At 32.5% G+C, this 22,580-nt stretch overlaps 3 protein-coding genes across 3 annotated transcripts; 1 reads left to right on the top strand and 2 right to left on the bottom strand.

Annotated features, from left to right (window-relative positions):
* The first annotated feature begins 290 nt into the window (after positions 1 to 290).
* On the top strand, positions 291 to 2,098 carry LOC137835085 (gibberellin 2-beta-dioxygenase 1-like). The gene is made up of 3 exons (XM_068643430.1): positions 291 to 814; positions 928 to 1,273; positions 1,705 to 2,098. The coding sequence occupies exons 1-3, from the start codon at positions 426 to 428 to the stop codon at positions 1,951 to 1,953; spliced, it is 984 nt and encodes a 327-aa protein (XP_068499531.1). The 5' UTR covers positions 291 to 425; the 3' UTR covers positions 1,954 to 2,098.
* Positions 2,099 to 13,749: 11,651 nt separating this feature from the next.
* Positions 13,750 to 14,337, bottom strand: LOC137833926 (uncharacterized). The gene has a single exon (XM_068641996.1). The coding sequence runs from the start codon at positions 14,335 to 14,337 to the stop codon at positions 13,750 to 13,752; it is 588 nt and encodes a 195-aa protein (XP_068498097.1).
* Positions 14,338 to 21,675: 7,338 nt separating this feature from the next.
* On the bottom strand, positions 21,676 to 22,377 carry LOC137833925 (secreted RxLR effector protein 161-like). The gene has a single exon (XM_068641995.1). The coding sequence runs from the start codon at positions 22,375 to 22,377 to the stop codon at positions 21,676 to 21,678; it is 702 nt and encodes a 233-aa protein (XP_068498096.1).
* Positions 22,378 to 22,580: the final 203 nt, after the last annotated feature.

The raw sequence follows: 22,580 nt of genomic DNA, 5'->3' as shown, positions 1-22,580 counted from the left end.
AAACACTAATAAAAAAACTACAAAATAAATAAAGTTTAAGGTTCTTTCACGTATATTAAAAATGAGCTTAAAATATATTTAGATGGATAATGATTTTAAGATGAAAATAATATTTAAGAAACTAATAATTTTGAGAAAAATAATTTGGTAGAGACTTCAAATATAATATTCTATAGAGCTAGTTAATGGACATGATGTAATTTCAAGATTAGACATTGAGTCGTGTTTCTCTTTCTTTTTCAATGCCCCACCAAGGTTTTGGGTATAAATAGCCCAGAACTCAACCGTTTATTTCTCACAAATTTGCTCAAATCCTCTTTCAACTTCTGTCTCTTTTACTCATTCATTGACTCTCCAAAACCTCTTCATTCTCCCTCCCATTTAGCACCCAAAGCAAAACAACTGCAGAGCAATCTGCAAGAAGAATGGTATTGTTGTCCAAAACAACAACAGAGCAATTCTCCTACATCAAGAACTGCATGGCATCCACATTCTCCTCCACAATTCCCATAGTGGACCTTTCCAAACCTGATGCAAAGACCCTCATAGTGAAAGCTTGTGAGGAGTTTGGATTCTTCAAAGTCATCAACCATGGTGTCCCCATGGAACCTATATCACAATTGGAAACTGAAACCCTCAAGTTCTTCTCTATGCCACTCAATGAGAAGGAAAAAGCAGGGCCTCCCAACCCATTTGGGTATGGTAGCAAGAGGATTGGACGCAATGGTGATGTTGGCTGGGTTGAGTATCTTCTTCTAAACACCAATCAAGAGCACGGTTTTTCTCCCAGTGGCAAAAACGCTGAGAAACTCAGGTACCATGTCAAAAAAAAACAAAACCAGTTTCAACTAACTTGTATGCATTAATGAACTAGAAAAGTCAAGAAAATTATTTATTTTTTGCTTTCTTGTTGGTGCTATATTGCAGGGGTCTGTTGACTAGTTACATGTCTCTTGTGAAGAAAATGGCTTGTGATATTCTTGAGCTGATGGCAGAAGGGTTGAAGATTCAGCAGAAGAATGTGTTCAGCAAGCTTCTGATGGATAAACAGAGTGACTCTGTTTTCAGGGTGAATCATTACCCTGCTTGCCCTGAACTTGCTGTGAATGGTCAGAACATGATTGGGTTTGGAGAACACACAGACCCACAAATAATCTCTCTGCTCAGGTCTAACAACACTTCAGGCCTTCAGATTTATCTCAGAGATGGAAGTTGGATTCCAGTCCCACCTGATCACAACTCCTTCTTCATCAATGTTGGAGATTCTCTTCAGGTACAACACAGAGCATGCTATTGGCGCACGCCAAAAAGTTAAACGAGAAAAAAAAAATCCCATTTTGCTTATGGCCTTCCTATTTCTACGGATAAGTGGAACAAATAATACAAATTATCCTTTTGAGTTTTGAGTGCCTTTTAGAAAATGCGTGTGCTAAAATTTTGGTTGACTTGTTAATTATTACACTTCCACTTGGTCTTTCCCTCCCCTTTCCAAAACACCTTTCCAAGATAAAAATTCAAAAAGGAAAAAAAATCTTCTGTTGAAAATTCGTATTAATTATAAGACATTTCTTCTTATATAAATTTTATAATTAGAGATTATAACATTTTTATAATATATGATATTTTATATTATATAAATGGTATAACTAGAAATTCTAACGTGTTGATTGCGTGTTTTGTATTGTGGTGGGTGCATTGACACAGGTTATGACTAATGGACGGTTCCGGAGTGTGAGACACAGGGTTTTGGCAAACGGATTCAAGTCGAGGCTCTCAATGATTTACTTTGGAGGTCCACCTTTGAGTGAGAAAATAGCACCATTACCTTCTCTCATCAAAGGAAAACAAAGCCTATACAATGAGTTTACGTGGTTTGAGTACAAGAATTCAACCTATGGTTCAAAATTGGCTGACAATAGACTTGGACATTTTGAGAGAATTGCAGCTTCATAATAACATTCAAGACCACCACCACGGCACTTGTCAATACAAAACAATGGGGCTTTACAATTTACACTATAAATGCTTTTTCCCTTCTTTATTCACTTTTCCTACTTTTAAAATCTCCTATATGATAAAGTTACAATGACATTAGACATGTTGAACTGTGTTTCTCTTCTCTTACTTGTTTCAAATATTCACAAAACCTCTTGTTACAATTGTGGTGCTTTAATGGTAACCCTACTTGACTTGGGGAATTGGATGACAACGGATGCAGAAGAAAACATGAAAATCTTGAGATGATCTAGTAAAGTGTGTGCCAACCACATATATGGCAATAAAGTGGGAGAGGGTCCAATTCATAAATATATACTACATAACATTGGTAGCAGAAGAAGATATACATCAATGTTTATAATAAATGGGCATTGTGAATGAATAATAATTTTTTATGATTGGCAACGTAGCCTAAACCTTCTCACCTAACAAATAAACAAGTTTGCAAGGTAGACACGTTTGCAACTATAGATGTGGTGGTTTCTTTCTCTCTCAAATCTCTCACCTTATCCTTCTTCTTTTCTATTTTTTTTTTCTTTCTTTGTATCCACGTTGGCCCATTCACATCTTGAAGATTCTTTGACCAGTTTCAACTTCACCACATGAATAAAATGGTGCGAGTCTTTCACGAGACAGTGACTGCTCAAACTCCGTGTTTCGCTTCCAAATGAACGCGTGTGTTATGAATAGAGAGCCATGTCAGATTTAATGCTCACTTTTCCATTTTACCCTACTCATCATCCCAAATTGTTTTTTATATTTCAAATTCATGCACATATCTTTCACCAATAATATCAAAACCCATCACAACTACCTTGTACATTCTGTGAAAATGATGTAATAACGATTCACTTTTATCATATTAAAACATTCCAAAGACAAATTACTTGCAATTCAGCCAATTAAACTCTACAAAATTGTTAAATGATAGAAAAATAATAATTAATTTAGATATTATTTAATAAGCTAAAAACTATTAATGTTTAAAATAATTTTTATTATTAATAAAAATTTATAAACTAATTTTTAGATTAGTATCTAACAATATTTTAGTTAGTAAATATTTTAAACTTTAAACTAATTTTGATAGTAATTAATTTATAATCTTAATAGATAATGTTATAACTAATTTAAAAATTAATTATAATTTTTATTAATAATAAAAATAAGTTTACATATTAATAATTTTAGTTTATAAAATAATATTATATATTAATTTTTAAAAAATAATTTATAACTTTTTATTAATAATATAAATAATTTTAAATATAAATAATTTTTTAGTTTATAAAATAAACTATCTAACTTAATTAATTAGTAATTATTTTTTGTTTCAAAAATTTATTTAATAATTTTATTCTAGAACAGCTTTAATCATCTATATATATATATATATGAAAACATAAGGCATTGTTCTTCATTATCATATTCGTTGTTACATATATTATTATTATAATCAATGTACCTTTCTTTTATTTCATTTATCACTGAAATAAATAAAAAAAATAGGATAAAGCCCAAATAATTATCTCTGGCTTGAATTGAACTTTCATTTGAAGTTGTACGTAACTTCATACGTGAAAGTGACTTATGCTATGTTTATTTTGTTTATTTTGAATAAAGAGAATAGAGATAGGATCATAGAAAATCTTCATTTTACCGTTTGACTCAACATTAGAGTGAAGAAGGAATTCTTTTGTGAGGATAAAAAAAAATGTTTTTTTAGAACTAATATTTTTTTTATTAAAAAATCATTAAATAAATATTAATTTTAAATAAAAATAATAATTAATATATTAATTAAATTAATATTATTTTAGAGACTAAAAATATTATTAATATTTAAATAATTTTTATTATTATTAAATTTATATTTAATTAATTATTAAAGTTTTAACTAGACTTATATAAAATTTGTTTAATATTTTTAATAATATATTAAAGTTTTAACTACAATTAATTATATATTAAAATTAAAATATTAGTTAATTAGATACTAATTTATAAATTATTTTAATATTAATATTTTTTAATTTTTAAAAATAATATATAATTAAATTAATATAATGATTTAATTATTTTTTATCTTTAAAATTAGTTTTTTTTATAATTTTTTTTAGTATGTATTTATTTGTTTATATATATATATATATATATTTAGATATAGGGTTTATATACCCATTCTTTCACCCATTTAAATTTTGGGTTTGCTTACTTCTTTAATTATCTAAACAAAAGCTTTGTGAGATATTAAAAGCATCAGTGGCACACCTATTTGAATGTTGAAGGATGTGTAGTTTATGCTTTATGCTCAATTATAATCATGAGATAGCTGATTGTTTTTAATGTAAGCTAGGAACAATATTTAAAGATGCTCTATTGTATATTATATGATATCTTCAGTAACAAAAATGGACATATTATTAAAAAATTAAGCAGCTTTTATTAAATAATGCTAGCATGTTGAATAATGAGTACAAAATATAAACAATATGTTGGAAGAGTATAAAATATAAATAATGATGCAATGAGTGCAATGATGAGTTAGTGATAAAAAAAAATAAGAATGATAGAATGATGAATGAGTAGTGTTAGAAGAGATAATGATATGAGTTGAATTATGGATTAGATGATGGACAATGATGAGCTAGTTGGAGCACATCAAAGATCATTGCACAAACATGAGATAATGATGTTATAATACCCTATTGCAAACACAACATTAATGAAATGATTGTTGTGGATTTTAATATTTTAATTAAGGGGAAATGAATTAAAAAGGGGTTTAATTGAATTAATGATTTAGGGTTTTATGAGGATTGGGTGGTTCTTGAAGAGTATGAAAAGGTGGTGGCAATAGTCAAAGAAGAATGGAAGGGAAAGGGAGGGGACATGATTACAAAACTTTAGGCGGCTGTATAAGATAAGAGTTTCAGAGATGATCCTCATCTTTTCGTACATTTTTGGCAAAGTCCATAATCTTCTCTTCTTTTGAATTATCAAGAATCACAAATATATAGATAAATAGATAAAGAAGAATATATTAAAAAAAGTGTACTATATACACATTTAGATTATGAGTATAAGATAAAATGGGTGAATTTTTACATTTAATTAGATGAATGAGAAAATTTTATTGCAAAAAATAGATATTAAAAAAATTATTAATCAAAAACTATTTAAAAAAAATATTCATTATAAACTAAATTAGATATTATTTTAGAAACTTATTAATAATTAAATCTCCTTTACATATTAATTTACTGATAAAAATCTATACCAATAATTTTTTTTTAATTTGTTGAGTTGATTTTTCTTTTTTGAAAAGTTGTGTCTAGAAAGATTTTAGAGGCATGTGAACTTCATTTTTTGTGATTTTGGAAAAAAAAGTTAAGGAAGCAGTGTAATAAAGGTGTGAGAACTTTTCATATTATATTTTTTCTTTATGTATTTTTTTCTTCTAGATCCTTTTTATAGTTATGTGTGCACAATTCTCTCTCTTTAAACAAATTTATTTCAATATCATGATCAGCGTAGGAAAATATTTAATTATATATATATATATACTAGGACACTTTTCATATATATATAGATGTATAACCATACTACAACAAATCTCACATTCAATTTCTATATCATTACTCTCCTCACACCTTTTATATTAGTCAATTAAGGAGATGGTTAGAATTTTTTTTTTCTTATTAGTAAAGAATAAATAAAATAAAATAAGGTATTTTAGGGGTGTCTCAATCCTTATAAAAAACTCAAATCAAGTTCCTAATACCCTAGGGAACCAATAAACATTACAACACAATAACCATAATAACAAACCAGAACAAGATACAAGATCCCAACAAACACAGAACAATAACGTCCCAAAGAAAACGCACCATCTAATCAGGACACAAAATCCAACAACTAAACAAGAACTTTGTCAGAACCAAAAGTACGCCAAACATCCAAGTGTCTAAACCAACAAACCGATCATACGAGAGGGAACCAAATTGAACCTGCACAAAGTACACCACAACTTCCAAATGTGGCCAAATCATAACCATAATCATCAAACTTCCATCTCTCAAAACTCATACATCATAAAGATTCAAGCTCCAAATCGAGTGGGATAGAACAAATAACATTTTCTTTACTATAACCCGAGATCAAAACCATCAGCCCGACCCTGCCAGAATCAAAAGCCAAAAAAAACTTGCACAAAACACACCACAAACTTCCAAACCTGGACAAAAAATGTTAAATATGAATCATTAAACATCAAGCTCTCATATAACTTATACAACAAAAAGGTTCCAAACACTAGTCTTAATAAGAGAAATTAGCCAATCTTTCCTTTATAGTAACCCAGGACCAAGTCTTCCTTTGTACCATAGTAAAGACCTCAACTAGATCTACTCGCCCATTCTTAAAGACAACATTATTCCTATGATTCCAAATTTCACTCACAATACCTACCCAAATCCCCCCCAGCACTTAATAATAGCATGTTTCAAATCTATAGGTGTAAACATCTTAAAATGCATTTGTGCATCTTAATGTAAAACCAAAGAAAACCCTAACCACTCGAGACACATTCCCCAAATTCTCCAAGAGACCTTACACTCAAAAAAAGATGTCTTACCGTATCTTCTTCCACACCACATAGTGGACACCGATCACACACCATTGGAATACCACGTCTCAAGAGATTGTCTTCAAATTGCATTGGATAACACCCTCCAAGCTGTAAAATGTGACGAAGGTAAGGTCTTTAATGTCTAGAATTTTGCAAAAAAGTCCCCACACACTGAAGACTCCTCCCCCAAGAGAATATATAGGTTGACTTCATAGAGAAGTTCGTAGATTTTACATCCCTCCACATTCATTTATTGATCATACCTTCACCCTCTCTTGAAAGCCTCTTGTTATCCAACACCCGCGATAAAAGTTCAACCAGGCTAGATTCCCACAAAAAAAAATCCCTTATCCATCTCAACTTCCACAACCAACTATTGTTGCTCCAAACCCCAACTTGTGATATAGTGCGACCAACATCTAAGGAGATAGAGAATAGTCTAGGGATTTTTTGCATTAAAGGAACATTGTCCACCCACTTATCCTCCCAGAACCTAACTTCTTTTCCATCCCCTACTTACCACCTCCCTCTGTCTTCAAAGTCATTATCCCACTCCTCTAATTTCCAAACTTTTCTGATGTCCATCCACCATAACGATTCCTTACAATTCTCTTGAGACCTTAATCCCCTCCATCCACCATACTTAGAGTCTAGAATATCCTTCCATAAACTTCTCTTGTCAGACTTAACTCTCCAAATCCATTTCCCCATAAGAGCTAAGTTAAATTTTCTTATATCAATAAAACCTAAGCCACCTTTTTCTTTCGACTCACAAACCTTGTCCCACGCTACCCAGGCAATTTTTTTGTTCTCTGAACCCCAACCCCACAAAAAACTCTTTTGTATCCTTTTCACTTCCTTCACCATAGTAGCCGGCATACAAAAGAAAGAGACGTAGAATAACGGTAATGATGTAAGTACAGATTTGATAAGGCAAATTCTACCAGCCATAGAGAGGGATTTCCCTTTCCAAGAGCACAACCTACTCCGTAGTTTATTAAGTATCCCTTCCCAAAAAATACACCTCTTATGATTCCCTACAACTGTCACCCCTAAATAACTAAAATGTGTCTTCATAATATCACAATTAAGAATAGAGGCAAAAACCATCATTTGGTTGACGTTCACACCCACTCCACCAACCTTGCTCTTGGAATAATTAACCTTAAGACCAGACGCAAGTTCAAAACACTTCAGAATAGCTTTTAAGGTTAGAACACTTTGAGTTGAGGCTTTACAAAAGAAAAGAGTGTTGTCTGCATATTGCAGCATACTCACATTTACTCGCCCTTCCCCAACCTCAATACTTCAACTAACATCTTCTCTTTCGCCTGTCTAACTACCCCTGCAAGCCCTTCAGCCACAATAAGAAAAAGAAATGGTGTTAAAGGGTCTCCATGTCTTAAGCCCTTCTTTGGTTTAAACTCAGTTGTTGGACTTCCATTTACCAACACAGATATTGAGGAAGATTCTAAACAGTTTTTTATTCATTCAATCCACTTTCCACAAAATCCCAATCTTCCTAACATATAGTAAATAAACTCCCAACTTACAGAATCATAAGCCTTTTCATAATCCACCTTAAACACCACACATTTTTCATTTTTCTCTTTACTTCCTTAAGGGTCTCATTAGCTACCAACACACTATCCAACAACCCCCTTCCTTCTAGAAAAGCAGACTGCCTAGGGTCAATGACTTTATCCAACACCCTTTTTCAACCTTGAAGAAAGAATTTTAGATACAATTTTATACACACATCCCACCAAGGAAATTGGTCTGAAGTCATTCAAAAGTGGTGGGTTCACAGTCTTTGGGACAAGAGTAATAAAGGAAGCATTAGTACCATTCGGCCAATTCCCACCCTTTGCAAAACTTTGTACCGCACTCAAAACATCTCCTTTTATAACATCCCAACAAAATTAAAGCCAAAGTTAAAACCATCCGGTCCAGGGCTTTTATAATTATCACAATTCCATATCTTCCATATCGCTTCCTTAACTTCTGCCTCAGATATAGTTCCAATCATCATTTCATTATCCTCTCTTGTGATACTCTTAAACGGAACATTATCTAATCTAACAAGTTTTATTTCCCCTTCACTGAACTTGTCCTAAAAAAATTCCTTCGCTCTAGCTTTTATTTCGGTTGGGTCATCACACCACTAATCGTATAACATCCCTAATTTTACCCATATATAATAAAATAAAAGTAAAACAAGAAATATCTATTTAACATATGAATATATACAACTATCTCATAATTGTATCTCAAAAAGATATCCTTCTTCATAGGGATTTTAATATTTACACAAAAGTTTACAAACAACACATTCAATATAAAACATTTGTTCCTCTGGTTGCTCATTGAGGAGCTCTATCACCTGCAACTTCATCTGCTCCCGTGTAAATTAACATGATCATCACAAATTATAGAAAACAAACACAAGACAAAGCACAGGGTAAGCTAGCTTTTTTTAAAAGTTCAAATATAAAACTTTAAATATCAACATAAACCATCATTATTCACACATTTTCACAAGTTCATCAAGGTTCTATCACATTCATCATCCACATTACTCTTGTCCTATTTCTACTGACTCGCATACTCGGATACTTGACTCTACTTCTGGAAGACTCGTGTATTGAAATTAACATCAGAGACCTGCACCTGTCATACTACTCATTGTGAATCCACACAATCATGCGAATAATCAATCTCAATATCTCATCATCACATCATCTCATATGACAGGGTAAATCCATTTGATTTGCTCTGATTAGTTCTTTCAAACCTCAGACTCAGCCAAATGAACCTCCTTCGACTCTCACCAACTGAATAACTTCATCTATGTAATTCCATTATATCAGTAGAGTCAGGATCGTCTCATTCACAGGACACTCACAAATCAATACACCCTAATAACAATCTCAACACGGTATTTCCTTTCCTGGAAATACTATCTCTTGATCACACTTTCACCATATTACATACATCATTTAACACATTAATGCACCATTCAATCACATCATATTTTAAACTTTCTAAACAATCCAAATATATCTCAAATTCACTTAAACACATAACTAAGTTCCAAATATATACTCTCTAAATCATTCATCATCTAAAATCAAACAACCACTTCTTGTAACATCTCATTTAAGTAATTCAACAAAATATTCAAAAACAATTCAACTGATATATTATCATTCAAACACTTTCAATTTTGAATCACAAACACCTTCAACAACTTATTCACCTTAAAATCAATATAAAATATTCAAAATCAACTATTTTAGTCAATATATTACTTTACCCTTCAAATGAGACAATCATGCAAGCAAAAACAATTGGAATTGGTGACCACGTCACCCTCACATCCAGAATCTTCTAACCTAGGGTTTTATTGAAAAGAATAAGGTTGACTTCCCTTACCTGAATTTTAGCAAATTCTCTCCAAATCTACCAAAAGCTTAAAGGTAATTAACTTGCACCACAAAGTCCTAATCAAAATCCAACTATATAACTAGGACCTTGAGTTAACATGGATTAACCCTGAAGCTAAAAGAATCATATGCAAAGCATAGACATAGACAAACCTAATAAGATCAAAATTAACTCAAAGGAAAATGAGCCAAGAATGAACTTACTCTATCTAAGATTTTGATCGGGCAATCTTGTACAGTTCACTGCCAGGAGTCTAATGACAGACTCCGATCGTCAAATTGATAAGCAAGGAGGTTAGAATCTCAGAAAGAAGGGGAAGGAAAGGAAAAATGGACAAAAATGAACTTACTCTTTCAGAGATTATGATCGGGTAGTCTTGTAGTCTTCGCTGCCAGGAGTCCAATGGCGTACTTCGATCGTCAAACTGATGAGCGAGAAGGTTAAAATCTTAGAGAGAAGGGAGAGTAAAGGGAAAAGAAAACTTCTAGAGAGATAGTGGTTCGTTTAAAATGAAACTTGAATAACTGATTTTTCTATTTATATGCTCTTTTCATTTTAATAATAAAATATTTAGGTGTCATTTAAAATGTACCACTGCTACTCTAAGGTTATTTTCTAGATACTTACATTCTCCCCAATAAAAAAAATCGTCCCCGGAAATTGACTTACCAGAAAAGAGATAGGGATAGGTTTCTCTAATGATTTCTTCTAATTCCCAAGTTGAATCACCAGATTTATCATCCCACACCACCTTCACCATATTGATGGTCTTGCCTATGAGTTGTTTACTCTTATGGTCTTCAATCCTAACTGGTTTTTCTTCAAAAGACAAGTTATCCTTGATTTGCACATTATCCGCTTCCAATACGTGACTAGGGTCTGGGATATAATTCCTTAGTTGTGATACATGAAAGACATTATGCAGGTTTGATAACTGAGGAGGTAGAGCAATCTCATAAGTCACTGGACCTATCTTCCTTATGATTTGATATGGTCCAACAAACTTAGGAGATAACTTCCTTGATTTGATAGTTCGTTCTACACCCTTGGTTGGTGTCACTCTCATGAACACATGGTCTCCAGCTGCAAACTCCAAAGGCTTTTTCCTTTGATCTGCATATGATTTCTGCCTACTCTGATAAGCTTTCATTTTGTCTTGTATCTGCTTCACCTTCTCAGTGGTCTGTTGAAGTAACTTTGGCCCAACCAATACTGTCTCACCATCATAATACCAACATAAAGGAGTTCTGCACTTCCTCCCATACAAAGCTTCATATGGTGTCATTCCAATACTGGCATGATAACGATTATTATAAGTGAACTCCACTAGAGGCAACATCTCATCCCAACCTCCTAGATGATCCAATACACATGTCCTCAATAGATCTTCTAAGGATTAGATCATTCTCTCAGACTGCCCATCTGTTTGAGGATGATATGCAGAGCTCATTCTCAATCTAGTTCCCAATGAATCTTGTAGAGTCTGCCAAAACTGTGAAGTAAACCTGGGATCTCTATCTGAAATAATACTAGAAGGCACTATATGCAATCACACAATCTCTCTGATGTATAATTATTCCAACTTAGTCATAAATATTCTCAAATTAACTGGAAGAAAATGAGCGCTCTTCGTCAGTCGATCAACTATTACCCAGACTGCATCGTGACCCCTTACTGATCTTGGTAAATGAGTAACGAAATCCATAGCGATGTTATCCCATTTCCACTCAGGAATATCTAACTGTTACAACAAACCACCAGGTCTCTGATGCTCCACCTTTGCCTTCTGACATGTTAAACATGTAGCAACATATTGAGCTATTTCTTTCTTCATGTTTGACCACCAAAAGGACTCCTTCAAATCTTGGTACATCTTATTCATACCGGGATGTAGACTAAGATGACTCTTATGACCCTCTTCTAGGATCATTCTCTTCAGGTCTTCATTTGTAGGTATGCAAATTCTGCCATTAAATCTTAAGATGACATCTTTTCCCATCACAAAGTCTTTAGCCTGATTTGTACCTAGTAAATCCACAGTATGCTTAAGACTAGGATCCTCTAACTGCTTTTCCTTTATCATTCCAAGAAAATCATTAGTTATAATTAACTTACTACAACTAATGTGATCAACATGAAATTTCACTCCCAAATTTAGATTTCTGAATTGCTCAATCAACTTTTGTTCTTCAATCATCATGGTTGACACCTGTACTGACTTTCTACTCAAAGCATCTGCAACTACATTAGCCTTCCTTGGATGATACACCAGTTGGCAATCATAATCCTTCAAAAACTCCATCCATCTTTGTTGTCTCATATTCAACTCTTTTTTATCAAACAAGTATTTCAGACTTTTATGGTCACCGAACACCTGAAATTGAGCTCCATACAAATAATGCCTCCAAATCTTCAAAGCAAACACCACAACTGCCAACTCTAAGTCATGAGTTGGATAGTTTCTCTCATGAACTTTGAGTTGCCTTGAAGCATATGCAACTGCCCTTTTTTCTTGCATCAAGACACAACCTAATCCCTGAAGTGAAGCATCACAGTAAACCTCAAAAGGTTTTCCTGTATCAGGAATCACTAACACTGGAGCACTAGTTAACCTTTTCTTCAACTCTCTGAAACTCTGCTCACATATGTCAGTCCAAGCAAAAGGGTGATCTTTGGGAGTTAATTGTGTCAAAGGAGCTACTACCCTGGAAAAATCTTCAATGAACCTCCGATAGTAGCCAACTAGACCCACAAAACTCCTAATGTCAGTCATTGTCTTTGGGCGTTCCCATTGAAGCATTGCCTCCACCTTGGCTAGATCCACTGAGATCCCCTGAGCTGATATTACATGCCCTAAGAAGTTGACTTCCTTCAGCCAAAACTCACACTTAGAGAATTTATCATATAATTGCTTCTCCCTCAAAATCTCCAACATTGTCTTCATATGCTTTTTAGATGCTCTTCAGGTTCTCCCTTAGTCCTTGAATAAATAAGTATGTTGTCTATAAAGACTACAACAAACTTATCCAAGAAAGGACGAAAAATTCTATTCATGTAATCCATGAACAGAGTTGGAGCATTTGTTACTCCAAACGGCATCACCACATACTCATAGTGTCAATAACGAGACCTAAATGTTGTCTTTTGAACATCTTCAGCCTTTACCAAAATTTGGTGGTATCCAGATCTCAAGTCAATCTTTGAAAACACTGAGGCTACATGTAATTGATCCATCAAATCATCAATTCTAGGTAGAGGATACTTGTTCTTGATGGTTAATTTATTCAACTGTCTGTAATCTACACACAAACGAGACCCTCCATCTTTCTTTTTAACTAGAAGCACCAGAGCTCCCCATGGAGATACACTTGGCCTGATGAATTGTTTCTCCAACAAATCTTCAACTTCCTTCTTTAGTTCAATCAACTCGGTTGGAGCCATTCTGTAAGGTCCTATTGACACTGGTCCAGCTTCAGGTACCAAATCAATAGAGAATTCTACTTCTCTCTTAGGAGGTAATCCAGGTATTTCTTCTTGAAATACATCCATGAAATCCTTCACCGCATGTATACTACTCATTTCTTCTTCATTCTTAACTTCCATCTGAGTAAGATTACAAAACAACTTGATCTTTCTTTCAATTCCGACCACACATGCTAAGCAGACATCACATCTTACTTCTGGGAATCTGAAAACACTATTTTCTCTTGACCACAATCTATGATAATGTGATTGGCAGATAGCCAATCCATCCTTAGGATAACATCCAGGTCCTGAATAGGTAGGCAAATCAAATTTATTTTGAACCTGCGTCCCTCTACTATTACTGGACATTCAGAGTAAATTGTAGAGGTTAAAACTTTTCCTGATGCTGGTGTAGAGACCAACAGTTCAAACGACAACTCCTTTACTAGAAGACCCAACTCCGTTACACACAAACTTGACACAAAAGAGTGTGTCGCTCCAGAATCAAATAAAGCTTTCACATATCTACCAGCTATATAACATACACCTTGTACCAAGTTACCTGATTGAGATGCTTCAGCTCCTGACATAGCAAACACCCTTCCAATTGCTTGGGGTCTGCCACCCCCTCCTCTTCTTGGCTGTAAGTTACCTCCAGGAATTATCCTCTTCCTATTAGGGCAATCTTTTAATAGATGTCCTTCTTTCTGACAAGTATAACACTTTCTCTCGATGAAAGTTGAGGACAATCTTTCTTCAAATGGGGTCCAGCACAGTGATAACATGTGGGTCTCCATAGTTGTTGCTGAAATTGTGGCGAAGATGTTCCTGTCCTATGTCGTGGAGGTCTAGCATAAGACTTATGTTGTTGATGTTTCACCTTGGCCTTCCCACTGGAAGACCCTCATGGGCCCATATCGAGTCGAGTCAGCCAAAACACATATCGAGTCGGCTCGGACCCAAGTTGAACTGAGTCGGCTTGGGTCCAAGTCGAATCAAGTTAGCCCGGGTTCAAGTTTAGCTAAGTCGTCTCGGTCCAAGTCTAATCGAGTTGATCTAAATCCATATCGAGTCAAGTTAACTCTTGTCGAGATTGAAATCGATTTAATCTAATAGACAAAATAAATTTAAACTAAATTTAATATAATTGAAATAAATTCAAATAAATTTAATCTAATTAAAATAATATAAATTTTAAATTTAATCTAATTAAAATGAATATAAATTTTAAATTCAAACTGTTTTATTGAATTAGATTTCATTAACACTCCATTTTATTGGTCTAGATTCCATTACCACCCTAATGTGGGTACACATAACCGTAGAAGGAAGAAAACGAATGGCTGCAAATGAGGTGCTAAGAAACACTAGACGAAACTTCTTTACAATTCACAACTACTTTTTTTTTTTTCAGCACACAACTACTTTATATTATGGGTGAAAGTGCTTTTATTAAGTAAGGATTTCTTTTTTATATATTTACCTACAATATTATAATTATTCTATTATTAATGTTGTTCAATATTCAATTTCGAGTGAAATTTCCCGTGACATAGGTAAAATGCTTTGTACTGAATTTAATTCTCTCGCTTGCGTTTAAACTAAACAAACAAAAGCATAGTTTTTTATGTCTTTCTTTCGAAGGCCCGTTTGATGATCGCCCCATTGTCAGCTCGGGCAGTTTCTTCCTCCACCCCTACATTTTTCTTCCTGCATCCCTATGCGAAGACTAAATTATCCCTATTATTTTTTAAAAACCTTAAAATGCACATGAACTGTATTTATTTTTTTGCATTATGGAATCTGGAAAAATTTCGGATTGATATTTCTGGTAAAATTTTGGATTCACCAATCCGTAATTCAAAATATGCACACATTTTAAAATCCATCATTCAAAAAAAATATTTTGGATTCACCAATCCATATAAGAAAATATGCATTCTAGATTTAGAAATCCATAATTCAAAAAAATGCATTTTGGATCCACCAATCCGTAATAGAATTAGGCTTTCGGATTCAGCAATCTGAAAATCAATAATTTATGCAAATTTTGCTTCCGAAACACCCCCTTATCCGGAAAAAAAAATGATTTTGTTCTGGATTGATGAATCCGTAGCACACTCCCAGATCTCGATTTCCAGTAACCATGGTGCCCTTTTTCAAATAAAAGGTCAAGGCCAGTTTCAGAATTTAGAAAATTGCGGGGATGCAGGAAGAAAGACGTAGGGGTGCAGGAAGAAGAAGTCATCAGCTAGGCTTAGAATATAATATTGGGCTTCTACTATTTACACTTCCCCTTTTGTTAACAATTCTCTTTTATAATCTTTATTTTTCTTGTTTCATGTTTCAGAAAACATTTTACTAAACACACTTTTTAATTTCAGAAAACATTTAAAAAATAATTTCTGCAACAGAAAAATAAAAAGAATGTTCTAAAACTATTTTCTAAATAATCAGAACAATAAAAAAATGGAAAAGTACATTTCGAATGGTAAACGTGCTGAAAAGTACTTTCTAACAGACTTTTCTTTTTTACATTTCAAAGATTCATTTTTAGTTTTTTAATATTTTTTATATCATTGTTTGGTTTCCATCAATAATTAGTAGTTTTTTCTTCTTAAAAATTGTGAATTTTTTTTTCTGTTTAGTTGAGAATGTCTTTTTTATTACAAGAAATTGTTAAATAAAAAATAATTATTTATTATAATAACTAAATTAGATGTTATTTTATAGAATAAAAAAATTATTGATATTTAAAGTAGTTTTTATTATTAATGAAAATTTATAAATTAATTTTTAAATTGATATATAATTAGTTTCTAAATTGTTATATAATTAGTTACCAAAGTTTTAGCTACCAACTACTTTAGATTCTAAAATTGGTAGCCAAAATCTTGATAGCTAGTTAGATACCAAATTAGAAACTAGTTTATAAATTTTTATTAATAATAGAAACTACTTTAGATATCAATAATTATTTACTTTATAAAATAATATCTAATTTAGTTAATATAGTAACTATTTTTTTATCTTTAAATTTAGTTTTTATTTAATAATTTTTTTATTGTAGTGTGTTAACACTGAACCTTTTAACATTGATGTTAAGAAATATATAAATTCATTTAAGTTTGTTTTCATTCATGTCATTAACTTCACGTAAATAGAAATCTATACTCTTTCTTTTTGTTTAACCAAGATTTAACTTAGTAATTGATACATTAGAGTGTGATATCCTTGCCTTTCAAATATGTAACTCAACAACTTGAAAACCATTGATAACCATTGATTTGGCCATGGTGTTTTATTTTGATGAAATGCAATATTTTATCACCAATGTGTTTGCTTTGCTTAAAGCTTTAGGATTCATGTTTGTATGGGATCACTCTTAAAAAACTTGGTGTTGATATCAATTCATGCTTACCATCATAATTTCTTTCTTTGTCTTGTTCTTGTATAATTTTCTTGTAATGTGTTTACATCAATTCATGTTTAGCATCATAAATTTATGTCAATGATATAATCACCAAATTTAGATAAGAAGAATAACGCATTGTCAAACTGAGAAAATTGTTTGAAAGTTTGAGAAAGTTGAAGCTTAGGATGAAAACAACTAAATGCACTTTTGGCATGAATTCAAAAAAAAATTGGCCTTCATCGTAAGTCAAAAGGGGATAGAAGTGGACCCGGACAAGGTGGGTGCAATTCTAGAGATGCCACATCCTTGCACAGAAAAAAGAAGTTTGGGGTTTTCCAGACAGACTAAACTACATTGCTAGATTTATCTACCATTTAATATCAACTTGCAAGTTGATATTCAAATTGCTTAGCAAAAATCAAGTTGTGGAGTGGAATGAAGATTGTCAGACAATTTTTGATAAAATTAAATATTTACAAGATCCTTTATTGTTATGTCCACCAAAGTTAGGAAAATCTCTCATTCTATACTTGACAGTTTTGGAGGAATCAATGGGTTGTGTTTTAAGTCATCATGATGAAACGGGAAAGGAAGAGCACACCATGTATAACCTAAGCAAGAAATTTACTAGTTACGAGCAAAGATAATCTTCCTTGGAGCAAACTTTTGTGCTCTGGCTTGGGTAGCTCATCGATTAAGACAATACACGGTAAACCATACAACTTGGTTAATATCCAAGATTGATCTGGTCAAGTACATCTTTGAAAAGCTCGCACTCACAGGAATAATAGTGATGAGCATATATTTATTCACACACAATAGCCTTAATCATAGATTATTGGACTATAATAATAAATAAATCCATTGTTTTAATTAATATTCTTATAATTGGGTTTATTTGGGCCTTAACTATTATTATTGTTAATTTTGTGTTTTTAGAGTAAATTATCCGGAGGAAGCATCTACCTTTATGAATGAGCCAAATATGCAAAAGTCCAAGTTGCTTCTTGAACCAAAACAGAAAAAATATTCTGAGGAGAAGAAAGAGAAAATAAAAGCTACAAGATTCCAGAAACAGAATTGGAAGCAAATCTTCTGCAAAATAAAAAGAATTATGGAAAGTGGAAACTGTTTACAAAATCTAAACTGCAATATTTTCCCAAGATCCTTGGAGCAGAAAAGCCTATAAAAGGACACAAGCATAAAGGAGAAAAAAGAAGAGCTTCATAGGGTTTTCTTAGTTTATTTTCTTCTTAGTAATTCTTTTGTTTTGCCTCCGCATGGAAGGCTAAACCTTTTTGGTTGATTCTTTTGTAATTCCCCATTGAGTTCTGAGGTTTTGTTCAATAAAAGTTTCGATTTTTAATTCTCTATAGCAGTTGTTTTTATTGTCTAATCTCCTGGAAAACTGGTTTTTGTGAGAGGTTGTACTTGAACGCATGATTGAGAGTCTTCCTTATCTTAAACTTTGGTTTCTTAGTTAGTTCGCATTGTTCTAATTAATTTCTTGGGCGCATGATTCAAGGGAGAGGAGGTAAGCATTCCCATGGAGTATACGCATGGAACAAAGTGGGTATTGATTAAACTAGTAGACGCATGTTTTACTGGTGAGTTTCAGTTGAATCAGATCGGCGCATGTTCAATCTAGTTTAGCTCTGTTGGAAGATTGAGAAAAGATTAATCTTTAGAGAACCTATGAAGAATTCAATGGTGGAAGAACTTGGGATCAACCATTTTTTTTATTTGCTATTTTAATCTCTTTTATATTTTCTGCACAACTATCTCAAACCCACTTTTTTATCTTTATTGTTATTGCTAATTTTTATTGCTTGCAGATAGATTTTAAACCCTGATCAACTGATTTTACTATTGGATTCGTTGGGAGACGACTTGGAGACATTTGTCCACAATTATACTATCATCTCTCTAGTGTTAGACAAGTCTACGCTAGAATCATATTAATTTGACAGCAAAACGACAGCTATCAAATAGCTCGATGGCAAATGTTACTATCGAAATACAACGTTGTTTATGTTACTCAAAAAGCTATCAAAGGTAGTGCTTAAGCTGAGTATTTATCAACCCATTGAAGATTATCAACCTATGCAACTTTGGTTTCTTGATGAAGATATTCTAACCTTTTTCAATGAAGCTAGATGTAACCACGATAATAATAAATGGACACTATTTTTCGATGGAGCTTCTAGTGCATTATGGCAACCACGATATGGCATAGGGGTAATGCTTATTACCCAAAATAATCAATATATACTAATGATGTCAAGGTTGTGTTTCAATTGTACCAACAACATAACATAATATAAAGCTTGAGCTATGGGGATTTAGGCAGTCATTGAATCTATAGCAAAAATTCTAAATGTATATGGTGATTCAACCTTAGTTATTCACAAGCTAAAAGGAGAATGGGAGATTAGGTGATATGAGTTGATTTAGTAGAATCACACATTCAGTTATTAATTTCACTTTAATTAGGATTTTGATTAACAAGATAAGGTGATGACTCAGTGAGGATCGCCTTGGACACGAACTTAACCAAGTGGTTAAGTAAGTGTAAAGGTTCTCTTCAAAGAGAAAAGGGAAAAATACTCACAATGAATAAGAATGCAAGCGGGAAATTAAGAAATTAAAAGACACTAGAATAAGAGATTGCAAAAATGAAAGAGAGGGATTTAGAGACTAAGGAGGAAGAACTTATATGGTTGAAGACTTCCATGCAGGTGGAGGGATGGAGGAGGAGGAACCCAAGATAAGTGATGATTGGAGTCTCCACTTGAAGCATCTTTGCCAAGATAAGACTTAGAGAAAACTAGATACTCAAAAATTCACTCGAGCAGAGTTTTGATGACTTTCTACAGCAAGTGCACCGCGTTTGTCAGAAGGAATAATTATCCCTAAGGATGGATATCGATCCCACAAGGAACTTGAATTATCAAGTACAATAATCACTAAATATGAAACAAAAAAATTAAAAATAATGTTGAAGTGATTGTGTTGACAATGGTTAATAAAAAAACAAACAAAGAATTAATTGATTCAAGTTGGAAAAATAGGGATTAGGTTTCATCTCTCTCACTCTCATGTATTTTGATTAGCATGTTAATATTAAGTTTTTTTTATTGAAATTGATTCCCGTATGAAATTCATTTATATCAATTTCTCGCATATAAAATCCTTAAGAATGTCCCCTAACTATCGATCTCTCGCATAATTATAAGAACAACTTAAAACAAAGCTCAGACGTTAATAGCAATTAACATTTCAAGTCTATTCCTAGCACTCAAATATGTTAAGTATTGTTGTTTAGGTCAAAACCCTAAAAATACTTTTCAGTCAGATTTAAGATTCTCACTTTGTCACGAAAATTTATATATTCATTTAGATATATGGTAAAAATACAGGCATGTTACAAATTTTTCTTGTATTTATAAATAAATTACAAAATTTCATTTTTAATATTTAAAATAGTTATTATTTAAAATATTTTTTCAAAATGCTTACTTGTTTATTTTTATTATTATTATTATATATATATATATATATACGGGTGTCAATGCGGGATGATTTCTCTACCTGCTCCGTATAAGGGTTAGTCCATGGGTCTGCGAGCCAACCCGCGTATAATTTTTTTTTGTAAGAAATTCAATAAAAATGTTTGTTACTTAAAAATTGAATATAAAATAATTCTATCAAAATATTTGCTACTATTTGCAATGCTACTGAAAAATTAAATAATTATAAAAAAATTGAATATAAATTGTTTATAATGGAATAAAAAATTGAATATATGTTTGCTACGATAAAACATCAATATTATTTTATTCCATTTCAAACATAGTCAAGCATCAATAATTCAATTAAGATAAAACATCAAATATCAACATTCTTACATTTCAAATTATTCCCAAACATCAAACAACTACACCACTACATTAAACATAGCCAATTCAAAAACATCAATATTCCTGCATTTCAATAACATTGGGTGCATGTTATTCCTCATCCATTCTAATCCAATTTGCAAATTAAGATCCTGTTAGAAAATATAGAATAAACATATAATTAAAATTAATGGTTCAACCAATATGTCCACAGTACAAATATAAAATAAGATCCTACTGCCACAAATAAATAGGAAAAAAGGGAATGATGGTTCAACTTAGTTCAATTTGAAAAAATATTATTGGCCTTTTTTTATATGAATGTATTCAAAAATAGTGTTTGAAATAAGTACTCCACAATTAATTTATTGTCAATCATTCAATATGTACTATCAAAATCTTCTACAACATAAATACCTATTATAATCATATCCTTATTTTTTATAAGCAATGATAGCACAAAAGTCATGTTTTCAGTGTTAAAAAGGCAGAGAAAGAGTAGATATACTGAGAGAAAAGTGCTCTGTACTTTATTGAATAAACGATGGCTATTATATAGCCTTTACAGAATAAGTAAAGATCAAACTGCCCATAACTAACAGTAATAAAACTGCCCACTACTAACAGATTCTAAAACAGAATAAATCCCATAACAATAGGTATTATTGTTTGACTGAATAAAAATCTAACGGTTATAAATCTTAACAAATAATCTTAACAATTCCTCCCTTAAACTGAATGTTAGTATTCAGTTTATTTCTATCTCAGATAAAACTCCTAATAGCCCTCTTAGCTTTAAGAAAATATCCAACTTCAACGGTTTAAGGCAATAGGTCAATCATCACATCAACCAACTGTTCCTTGGTGCCACAATGTACCAATTCCACAGATCCTGCCTTTGTGAGCTCTCTAAGGAAATGAAACCGCACATCTATGTGCTTACTGCGACCATGCATTACTGGGTTCTTTGAGAGTTTGATTGTAGAACTGCTATCACAGTGAATACTAGTTGGCTTGGCTTGCTTCTGACCCAGCTTTTCCAACACTCCTTTTAACCATAATGTCTGACATGCACATGAGGCTGCAGCAATAAATTCTGCCTCAGTGGAAGATAAACTTACTATTGGTTGTTTTTTTGATGACCATGAAACTGCTCCTGAACTTAATAAGAACACATAACCTGAAGTACTCTTTCTCTCATCTAAATCTCCAGCATAATCACTGTCAGTGTAAGCAACAAATTTATCATCTCCTCCTTTCCTATAGAAAATACCCAACTCAGTTGTTCCCTTCAAATATCTCAGGACCCTTTTTGCTGCTTGTAAATGAAGTTCAGTAGGATTTTCCATATACCTACTAATAAGACTTTCCACAAACATCATGTCTGGACGAGTTGCTGTGAGGTACATGAGACTACCCACAACTTGTTTATAATGAGTCTTGTCCACCTTTACTCCATCTTCATCTTTCATAAGTTTATAGCCAGGAACAATAGGATTATGAACAGAGTTACTGTTGTCCATTCCAAACCGTCTCAGCACCTCCAATGCATACTTCTTCTAACTGATAAAAACACCATCAGATCTTTGCAGGACTTCAAGACCAAGGAAATACCTCATCTTACCAAGATCTGCCATATCAAACTCATGCTTCATGGAAGCTTTAAAATCTGTAAACATCAACTCATCATTTCCAGTAAAAATAAGATCATCAACATAAAGACTTA

Source organism: Phaseolus vulgaris, chromosome 5 (genome assembly GCF_000499845.2).
Source record: "Phaseolus vulgaris cultivar G19833 chromosome 5, P. vulgaris v2.0, whole genome shotgun sequence".
NCBI classification, from domain to species: Eukaryota; Viridiplantae; Streptophyta; class Magnoliopsida; order Fabales; family Fabaceae; genus Phaseolus; species Phaseolus vulgaris.
The sequence above is the reverse complement of the archived record's forward strand: the minus strand, read 5'-3'. Positions and strand labels throughout refer to the sequence as shown.

Bases quoted from the DNA above. Each gene is read 5' to 3' on its own strand.
- LOC137835085 (XM_068643430.1), top strand. From the start codon at position 426: ATGGTATTGTTGTCCAAAACAACAACAGAGCAATTCTCCTACATCAAG. The intron at 815-927 runs GTACCATGTCAA...GCTATATTGCAG, and splicing joins AAAAACGCTGAGAAACTCAG to GGGTCTGTTGACTAGTTACA. The intron at 1,274-1,704 runs GTACAACACAGA...GCATTGACACAG, and splicing joins ATGTTGGAGATTCTCTTCAG to GTTATGACTAATGGACGGTT.
- LOC137833926 (XM_068641996.1), bottom strand. From the start codon at position 14,337: ATGGAGACCCACATGTTATCACTGTGCTGGACCCCATTTGAAGAAAGA.
- LOC137833925 (XM_068641995.1), bottom strand. From the start codon at position 22,377: ATGGACAACAGTAACTCTGTTCATAATCCTATTGTTCCTGGCTATAAA.